Source organism: Macaca mulatta, chromosome 20 (assembly GCF_049350105.2).
Source record: "Macaca mulatta isolate MMU2019108-1 chromosome 20, T2T-MMU8v2.0, whole genome shotgun sequence".
Taxonomy (NCBI): Eukaryota; Metazoa; Chordata; class Mammalia; order Primates; family Cercopithecidae; genus Macaca; species Macaca mulatta.
This window is the reverse complement of record NC_133425.1, coordinates 50,805,495-50,815,353: the sequence shown is the minus strand read 5'-3', so window position 1 is coordinate 50,815,353 and position 9,859 is coordinate 50,805,495. Positions and strand designations below refer to the sequence as shown.

The 9,859-nt window shown below is 53.5% G+C and overlaps 1 protein-coding gene across 4 annotated transcripts; it reads right to left on the bottom strand.

Annotated features, from left to right (window-relative positions):
- Positions 1-507: 507 nt before the first annotated feature.
- Positions 508-7,389, bottom strand: IRX6 (iroquois homeobox 6). Of its 4 annotated transcripts, none has more exons than XR_003725417.2 (6): positions 6,055-7,389; positions 4,629-4,886; positions 3,852-3,961; positions 3,364-3,671; positions 1,627-2,545; positions 508-959 (listed from the first exon to the last, which is right to left on the bottom strand). XR_003725417.2 is itself a non-coding variant. In XM_001087101.5 (6 exons), the coding sequence occupies exons 1-6, from the start codon at positions 6,097-6,099 to the stop codon at positions 952-954; spliced, it is 1,338 nt and encodes a 445-aa protein (XP_001087101.3). In that variant the 5' UTR covers positions 6,100-7,389; the 3' UTR covers positions 508-951. The 4 variants fall into 4 exon arrangements, 2 of the variants coding, with proteins under 2 accessions (XP_001087101.3, XP_028696763.1); XR_013411740.1 differs by having other exon boundaries at positions 508-956; XM_001087101.5 differs by having other exon boundaries at positions 1,937-2,545.
- Positions 7,390-9,859: the final 2,470 nt, after the last annotated feature.

Below are 9,859 nucleotides of genomic sequence, written 5' to 3'. Positions count from 1 at the left end.
GGGGACAAAGACCCCTTCCCTGCCCGTCAGTTCCCATTGGTTGGCCTGTACCGGAAGTGTTTGCTGACACTTTTGATAAAACGGGAAGAATGCCCCCTCTCGCCTCACACCGACCCTGAAAGCTGCCTGACCTCGCCATTAGGTTCAGTTCGATCGGAGGAGCGCGGTCCTCATCACCCCTCCCCCCAGCAAACTTACAACCCAAGGACGAACCCGGAAACAGATGCAGTTTCCAGATAAACATCCTGACAAGTCCCACCACTTCCCATGCGCATGACCCGCGAGGTGGTCAGCTTGGCTCCACGGATTGGTCACGCAGCGGTTAGTCCGCTGAGCTGCAGTCGCCACGACCTTATCGGTTACCTTGTCAGTTTCTTTCCCAGCTACTAAAGGAACTGAGGTATGCAGCCCACGCCGCGCTGTCGCAAGAACCCCTGGCCGCAATGCATGTTTGCCTGCACCCCGATCTCTCCAAGCACCCCTGGCAAAGATAGGCCACACAGCATGGGTTTGGACTGATTATTTTTAAGGACACAAGGGAGGGAGAGAAGACGCACAGGGTCCTTAGTAGCCGGGTCTGGATGAAGTTACAAAGTGAGGGGGCGTGGTGGAGGTGAGAGACAGGGGTGAGCAGGAGAGGAAGCCTTGTTGAATCCAGAGGAGGAAGAGACTTGGTAGAGTCGTTGGGTGGGGCAGACTCGCCCAGCCTCCCACTCGGCCTTCCCCAAGGTGCCTTGCCATCTCCTCCGTGGGGTCGGCTAAGGTACAATTCTGCCCACCAACCCAGCTCTGCGTGCAAGGACAGCTGCTAGGAGGGTTTCTGTGTGTCTGTCTCTTAGGCAAAATGAGAGCTCCTGGTCCCTGGCAAGGTCTGGCAGCTTCTTAACCTGGAGATGAATTCGAAACGTGGGGCCCATTTCCAAGATTCTTTCGCAAATCGCAGCCGTTGCGCTAACCTGCTGAGAGAGGAAAGGTTGATTAAAACCCAAAGGCCGCTTAGTGGCAATTCTTAGGAAACCTCTGGGTCAGCCATGTCTCTTCTGAAGGCAAGCAAAGGGTCTAGAGGCAATTAGCTTGCCAGAGGTAATGTTTGGATCCGTTGTGTAAATTCAAATAACAGTGTAACCCACTTTTCTAAGCCAGCAGCTAATCCTGAGAGAAATTACTACAAAGAGCAGAATCTGACAGTAATTGCTGGAGGCTGCCTCATGCTTGGGGAATGTCCCTTTGTGGGGTGAAATTCCCTTCCACCAGGTCCTTAACACAGTGAAAAAACCAGCCAGCATAAGAGGACACTGATTGGCAGTCACTGGCCTGCCTGGGGATGAGCCCTTGGAAGAATGCTCTCCAGGGACAACACCAGTCTAGGGCCTGAAGCTGTTGACCGCAGGGGCAACTTCCCAGGGGTTTTGGTGGGACACAGAGAGAGCTGCAAGCTGGACTTAAGCACTGAGGTTAAATCTATGGTGTGCGTCTGGCCCACAATCTTAGACTTCTCCAAAAGCCCTGGTGCTTGCCCAACCCTAGTAAACTCTCTGAGCAGCACAGCAGGGGACCAGCGAGTCTCCTCTGAAGGGCAGGCAGGGGACAAGGGCGATTGTGCTAGAGGGGCATGGTGATGCACACCTGCTGAATTTGGCAGCACACTGGACCACGAATGCAGAGATCCTGGTTGTCCATCTCTCGAACGGATTTCTAAGTGATTCTAGGTAAATTACAGTCTCCCTGTGAGCTTATTATTATTTGGCTTTAAAGTAAGGGAGTACTAGAACTTATCTCTACGCTTCCGTCTGAAAGAGTGCTGTGAAGCAATCTCCCGTCAGGTCTGTGGCAGACCTGGGCAGACGGGAATGGCAGAGGGTGTGCAATTGCCGGGCAGGGCGGTGGGTGGGTGTCTTTTGCATAGATACTCCCAGCGCCGTTGGGGGCCCACTACCTTCTGCTCCAGACGGGTACTGGCACTGCACTACAGGCTCGCTCCTCCGCGGGCACGGCGCACAGTTCAGTGGTAGTCCCTGCAGGGCAAACCTGGGGTTTCCAAAGGCTTTGGCTATGCAGGAAGACTCGTCGCACGCGGAGTCTCTGGGGACTGAGAGTCGTCGGGCAGAGGCAGGAAGCTGTCCGGGAATCATATGGCACTCAGGACTTCGTGGCCTAGGCCGGGTTGGGGGTGCACCTTCGACAGCGCTGGCTGCCGCGGTGTGAGCCAGAGACCAGATGCGCGGTTTCTCCACGCATGGGTAGTGCATGGTCAACCTAGGGCCGCCTGTCTCCGCCGCGAGGAAGTCAGCTTCTTCCGATCCGGAAGGCTCACTGAAGCAGAAGCGGGGCGCGGCCAGGCCGCACTCCCTGCGCTCCAATCGGCCCTCTCGAGCTGCAGCGCAGGGCCCAGGCAGCGACTGCGCGCCCTTTCGGAACTCCGTCAGCCTGTCTGCAGCTGTGGCCACTACCTCCTTGTCTTCAGCTTCCTCCTCCTCCTCCTCTTCCTCCAGGTCTTCTAGGTCACTCAGCCGGAGCCCCCGGGCCTCCTGGCTAGCAGTAACTTCTGCAGGAAATCAAGACCGAGTGAGAAAAGCCCCAGGGCCCAAGGGAAATCGGAGGAATGCCCATCCCTGAGAAGCTTTTAGCAAGAAGCGCCCTGCATTCAGGGCATCCGCGGTGTCATTCACCAGACCTGCCGTACCAGCCCTTGCATTTGCCCCAGGGTTGTTGGCCGCCTGTCCCTGGGAAAGAATTCCTGCCCCAGCCCTGCCCCCACCCTTTAGCGGACTCCTCCTCTCGCGAGCCGTGCCAAGCCAAGGAAATGCCACATGGTGCTGCCTGAGTTCTGGATCTCAGTTTCTCAATTGTGAAAAACCAGGGGGCAGTTTTTCCTCCATTTCAATATTTACAAGTGACTGCTGTTATATCATTTAATTCAGCAAATATTTACTGAGCGCCAACTATCTGGCGGCCATCATTTAGATATTAGGTGTGTAGGGCATAAGGCAGTGAGTGAGGCTTCTGCTGGAGCTGGCATTCTAGAGAGGGTAGTTGGCCATGTAAACTTTCTCACAGTGACAAGTATGGCAAAGGAAATCCAAACAGGCTGGCAGAACAGAAAATAACTGGGAAGCTATTTTGGCTTGGATGAGTCAGGAAGAACTTTAGGAGGTAACACTTTGATGTCAAGAAGAAGCCGGTTGTGTAGAGATTTACAGGTAGAAAGCAGTGCACAGGCTAATGCTCTGAGACACGCAGGGAGGTGCAAGGGTAAGTCTGAGGACCTTCCAGAAAATCTACCCTACAGGGCAGCTTTTGAAAGACCAAACTGCTTGAGGGCTTGTAAAACCCTTAAGGTGGAGTGGTGAATGTTTTCAGTACCTTTGGTGTCAGCGTTTAGGCAGCCTAGCGAGTCCTCCTCTCCTCCCTCTGCCTTCCTCTCCTCCCCACCTTTGTTCTTGGGTGCCCACGTCATTTTGTTCTCTTTCTTGAGGCGCCGGCGTGCGTTGGCAAACCAGGTGGACACCTGGGTGAGGGTCATCTTGGTGATGATGGCCAGCATGATCTTCTCACCCTTAGTGGGGTAGGGGTTTTTGCGGTGCTCATTAAGCCAGGCCTTGAGTGTGCTGGTGGTCTCCCGGGTGGCATTCTTTCGGCGACCAGCGCCACTCAATTCCACTGCGCCATACCTGTGGGGGAGAACCTGGCTCACATTCTAGAAGGGGAACAAGGAACTGCAGGCAGAGGGCAGTCTGTGGCCTGGAAGTGTGGTTCAGCTCCCTCCTTCTCCCCTGCCCCCATCCACCCTACCTTGGCAGTAGGGGAGGAAAGCCTCCCAGTGCCAGTCACCAAGGCCCTTCACTCCTTACCGTTCATATTGGTACTGCCCCAGAGTCCGCTCATAGGGATAATAGGCTCCTGGTTGTGCCAGGCTGGGTGTAAAACTCCCTGCAGCCTCCTTAAATTCATACTGTGGATTCTGGAGGGAGAGAAAAAGAGAATTCAGGACTACAGTTGGGGAGGGGGCACATGGGGTGGTAGCGAAGGGTCTGGTTCAAATCCCAGTATGGCCACTGGTACTGGTCGTGTGATCTTGGGCACAGTTGCTTAACCACTCTGTGCCTCAATTTCTTCCTTGGTAAAATGGGGATAATAGTACTGATAGGTTATTGAAGAAGACCATGCTAGCAGAATGCTTGGCAGAATCCCTGGTGCCAAATAAGCAGTAGTTAAATATTAGCTGCTGTTATTACTGTATCACTTACCCCTCCCCCTCCTCTCCACACACAACACACACCAGCTGGGGCATTTCCTGCTTTACTCTTCTTCAGGAGCTTTTCTCTGACCCTTTGTATCCCTGTGACATTGGGTAAAGTATTTGAACCCCTGTGCACCTCTATTTCCTCATTCATAAATTGAGATTAATGATGACTTGCCTACCTCACAGAATTAATAGAAGTATAAGTGTTTTCTAAACAGTATGAAGTTCAAGTTCTGCAAACTGTAATGTACTGTATTTTTTTGTCCTCCTTATACACAGTCCTAACCATTTCCTTTCCTCAGGAGGTGTGGGTCTTTCCTTGACTTTCTCTGGATTTCACCTGTCTCTACTGCTCACGCCCCGGGGACTCCACCCCTGTACTCACCAGTGCCCCATACAGTGCGGGGGGCTCCGGGCTATAGGGCAGGTAGCCAGGGTAGCTCTGGGCAGCTGCAGCGGCCGTGTAGGGGGCTCCATAGATGCCCAAGGTGGTGCCCAGCTCTGGTCGTGCACTGCCCAGCAGTCGACTATCGTAGGGTGCACAGCAAAGAGTGGGCGCTGGGGTGGAGCCTGATGCTACATCTGAGACTGAGCGTGGGGTAGATTCGCAGCATGTGGTGCTGGAACTTGCCGACACCAGAAACTACAGGGGCAAGAAAGAGGGCACTGGAGGTCAGAGACCCCTGCCTCCGGCTGGTGGGAGCTAGAAGCAAAGAGGGTGAAATCAGATTGCTCCTTCATTCATTCCTTCATTATGCATTAACTAAATGCCACCCGGGCTGAGCATTCTGTTAGGTGCTGGGACGGGAATTATAAAAGGCATTTTAACCAAAATACCCTTATAGATGCGCCTATGCCATTGCTAAGGCCCCAGAGCCCCAGGAGGCTGGGAAAATGTGAATATTCTGAAACTGGAATTAAAGACACCAAACCCTCAGCCCCCTTCCCTACCCTCCTCACAGGATCCTGCAAAGGTGGAGCTAGAAGGTGGCCTTAGAGACCATTATTAACGTCTCATTCCTGCTCCCCATTTTATAGATTGGGAGTGGAGGATCAGAGAGAGTGTGAGACTTGTCTAAGATCACACAGCAGGTCAAAGGTCGAGCCGGCACTAGACAACAGGAAAATACACTCAGAACTCTAGAGAAAAGCTGCAGAACAGTGGAGGGGGTGTCCGCAGAACTTTTCCAGGAAACCCTTGTCAATGCACAACATCCACTTTGGTTTGGAAAATCGAGGGAGCCGGAGAGCTTAGGCCCGCCCAAGGAAGGGGTAGGAGAAGAGTCCAGGTCAACAAATGAACAACAATATGGCGAGATGGACAGCGTCGTAGCCTACAAGTCCTTCCTTCTTTCTTTCTTTCTTTCCTTCCTTCCTTCCTTCCTTCCTTCCTTCCTTCCTTCTTTCCTTCCTTCCTTCTTTTCTCTCTGTCTCTCTGTCTCTCTCTCTGTGTCTCTCTGTCTCTCTCTCTCTCTTTTTCTTTCTTTCTCTTTAAGACACTCCCGGCCACCTGAGACTTCTGTATAGGAGGAGGCCTGACTGGGAGATCCCTGTGATCCCACCCACCTCACTGAGCGCATGGTCAGAGTGTCCGTGTTTCAGGTCACAGGATTTTCCAGGGTGCACTCCGGGGTGAAATGTTCTCATTTAGGGATTGGGGATGTCAGAGGAGGCTGTGACACATTACCCTGGTCCTTGCTCCTTCGGGCTTCCCGCAGGACACAAGAGGAGGAAGATCAGAGACAGGCGCCGGGCACTAGGCACTCCCTCCACCCAATCTGTCCCCTGTCCCCCATAGAGGCGCCTCTTACCTGGGAAGCGTCGCTGTACGGGTGTCCAAAGTGCGGGAAGGACATGGTGGCTGTCCCTGGCCCGCCTCTCTCTTCCCTTTCGAGTTCCCGTCTCAGCCCAACTGTTCGGCGCTCCCAGCAGCGCGGCGTCTCAGTTCCTTACACCGTGGCGGGTGCCCAGCGCCGGTTCCTCCGCCTGGTTGGCCCGAGTGGAGGCAGAGCCGAGGGCAGCCCGGCTGCCGAGCCCTGCGCTCCGGAAGGCGCCCCTCCGGCCCGTGGGGTCCGGAAGACAGAAGGGCCCATGGATGGGCAGGGAAAGGAAGAAGATGTTGGTTCCCAAAGGCGCGTGGTGGCGAGGTGAGGTGCGGCGCGGCGCGGGGCTGTGAGGCTCCAGAGGTGTCCCAGTCAAGGTGGCCAGAGGCTCAATGTGACGTCACGGTAATCCTGAGCCGCCAGACGGGACCCCGGGCCCCGGGGCCCCGGGCCACCAAGCGTGCCAAGCGCAGCCAGCCCGTGCGCGCGCGCGCACTCTCACCCACACTCACACTTGCTCCGGGAGGTTTGTGCAGCTGGCGAGGAACGTCAAAGACCCTGACCCTCTCTGCTCGGCGCTGAATCCTACCCCTTTTCGCCAGGAGCTCGGGCGCGCGCGCGCACACACACAACCTCTCCAAATTACCCGGGAGAAGTAGGAGAAACGCCTCCCTCTGAGCCGCGCAGGCCCCTGGCGCAGCGCGCTCACCTCCTCCCCTGCGGCCCGGAGGAGGCGAGAGGCAACCGGGGCGGCGAGGGAGGAGAGAATACAAAAGAAGAGACAGGAGAAAAGTGGGGGAGAAAGGCAAGAGGGAGAAGGAGGAGGGGAGAGGGGAGACATGAGTCTGAGTGAATAGAGGCGCGCGGGGGAGGGGGAAGGAGCTGGGGTGGGCGAAGGCTGGGCGGAGGCTGAGCACTGGCAGGTGGAGGAGAGCAGAGGCCCGGGGGAGAAGCCTCCAGCCCGGCTCCTCCGCCCCTGCGCTGAAGGAAAGTTTGTTCACGCCACAGGCCCGGCTCTCGTTGGAACAGCTCCGGGCAGCGTCGGTGGATCCCACTGGCCCGCCCATCTTTGTCCTCGGGGATCTGGTTCCCCGCCTCAGCCTCCTCAGGACTTGGGCTAGATTCCGACTCTGCAAGCCCTGGCGTTGCCCAGGCCTTGACCTTGGGACTTCTCTGCAGCTGCCTGGTCCTCGAGTAGGCCGGATAGCGCCCCCTCGAGGCCGAGGCTCAGGATCCCTCAGATTCGGTCGGGAAACTGGCCGGGTCCGATCCCTGGTATCCGCAGGCTGCTTGCTAAGATCCCTGGGCATCTCTTCCGAAGGCAAGGCTTGGCTGCCTCGCGCGCACCGCCCGCAGTGGCCGCGGGGCAGCTAGGGAGGCTGAAGAAGGCGCCCGGTCCGGGCTGCAGCCCCTGCGCTCCGCTGGGGGTGGCGCTGGAGAGCCGCAGTGGAGCGCTCCGGGAGGGTGGCCCATTCCCTGCGCTCCTCTTGGACGCCCGGCTGGGCCCAGCGGTCAGACCACCTCCTCACTCCATCCCAGGGGTCTTCAAAGGGACACTGATGGGTGGGCGGTGGCGGGGGCGGGGGGAGGCTCGTTGGTATCCAGGAGGTGGCTGCCTCCTCCAGGCCTAGTCCCCAGACAGGGCACCTCCAGTTTGCGAGCACTGTAGACTGCACATCTGAAGGCTCAATACTCAGGTCACAGCTGCCCTTCTGAGAGCCTCCAACCCGCGACGTCTAGGGGCGAAAAGGGACTGTCGCTCTGGTAGGGGAAGGTCTTCGGTGGGCACTGCAGGGATCCAGTGGGATTTGCAGGCCAGAAACCTCAGAAAGCCTTGCTTTTCACTTAACGGGGTCACCGCGCTTTATACTTTTAAAATGCTCTCCCAGGACCTTGCTGCAACTCCTCCGAGGAGCCATAGGGGTTGGTTCAAGGGCCCAGTTTTATTTTCTAGTTGAAACGCGAGAGCCTGTGGCCCAGAAGATAGCAACGGCTCTGGGTTCTTGCATGAGGTGGCGCAAGGTCTGGGGCCCTGGACGGGGCATGCCTCAACTCCCAGTTTGCCACTAGCACCTTACAGAGGGAACTGGTCACTGGGAGCCACTGATCTCTTTGGCATGACATCTCTAGCTCTCCACACCCTGTTTTAAAAACACATTCTGTAGAATGCTCAAGGAGCTTAAAGAAGCCACAAACCAGAGACTCCTCTGCTTAAGAGATTATTAACATGAGGACAAGCTCCATTCTAAATACTAACAAACACAGCTGCTGCTGCTGCTGCTGATGCTGTTACCTTGGAGAAACCTTGCATTCATCCCGGGAAACTCCTAGTTAGGAAAAGAATTATAGTCCTCACCAGATTGACTTAGTGATAAAAATTCACAGTAATAGATAGATCCCTTGATTTTTCAAAATGCACTTTGGAACTATCCACACATTTGCAGCTTGGATACATCTAGGCTATTTTTTTAAAGTAAGAATTGGAGAGTATTCATTAAATTCATCCCTTGGGGAAGATTACTGCTAATTAATTAATTGCAAACATTTCCAGAGGGAAGGTATGTCAATTGTAAAGTAATAAAATTAGATAGTCGAAATACTGACTCAGCAACTTCGATTGCCCATTTGTTCCTAAGCAGAGTTTTTTTAAATTTTATGACAGAAAAATGGGGCTGGTGGTGGAGAAAAAGCATTAGTCCTGTCCCTTGGCGATATGGTTGCAAAGGAGAAACTACCATATAGGAATTATTGATTTTTAGCTGATTTATAAGACTTCTGTTGTATCAATGCTGTGTGCAGGGCCTCCAGGCCTACTTCTTGTCTTTGCTCTCTAGGATTTGAGAAAGGTAACACAATTTTTAAAAAGAAAAGAGGATGTTGAGGAACAGTGGGGAAGGAAATTGGGAGGTAGGACTATGAAGATATCTGGGCATTTTTCTTCTTCTGGAAAGAAACAAAAACAAACAAAAGAGCAGGTTTTATGTTAAGACACCTTTTCTATTGTCTTCAAAGTTGCTTGATGGTTTTTTGTGGCTTCTATCAGAATGCTTCCCAGGGAGCAAGGCCTGCCATGTCTCCTCTGGCTTCCCAGCCTTGCAAGACCTTGATTTAATATTTCCTTTCCAGAGAGAGGCTGCATCCGTGGTAAACCTCCCCTGTTTTGCTGACATTTGATTGTTACCACCTTGAGCATTTAACGGGGTTTCCTAAAAATAGTTTTTATGAAATGTGCCTATTCTTCTTGTTATTTTGGGACCCTCGTAACAAAACAATGTCAGTGGGTTAAGCCAATATCAACCTCTGTCTGGCAGAAACCTCAGGTGAGAAGATGTCTGTTTCTTGGAAAGTCTGATTGAGGGGAAGCTGCAGTGGAATTTGCTTTTGTCCTCCTGATGGTTCACAGATTCCCACTTCAGCAGTCCGAGCTTCTCCACCCCGGCAGCTTTTCATTGCTTTGTTCAGCGCTGATTAATTTACTTTCGGAGAAAAAGCCCCAATTGTATATGTGTACACATAGAATTTTATTGAAGCAAGTAAATAAATCCATCAAATATAGACCCTCCCAGTTACATTTAAGGGAGTCATTCCACCTAAAGTATTTTAAACAAATGATAGAGATTCTTTTGTTGTACTGTGCAACATGCCTGATAGTTCCTCTAGCTGCTCATTAAAACAAATATGAAACAAATTAAACAATCAAAAGCCTATCTGCACCAGAGAGTACTAATCCACATTGTTTATTTGAAGCTCTTATTGCTTTGCTTCAAATGCACTGAAGTTCCTGAGCAGGCAG

Coding starts and splice junctions, on each gene's coding strand:
- IRX6 (XM_001087101.5), bottom strand. CDS start 6,099: ATGTCCTTCCCGCACTTTGGACACCCGTACAGCGACGCTTCCCAG. Junction 3,672..3,851: donor GGGCAGTACCAATATGAACG/GTAAGGAGTGAA, acceptor TCTCCCCCACAG/GTATGGCGCAGTGGAATTGA. Junction 2,546..3,363: donor CCTAAACGCTGACACCAAAG/GTACTGAAAACA, acceptor GATTTCCTGCAG/AAGTTACTGCTAGCCAGGAG.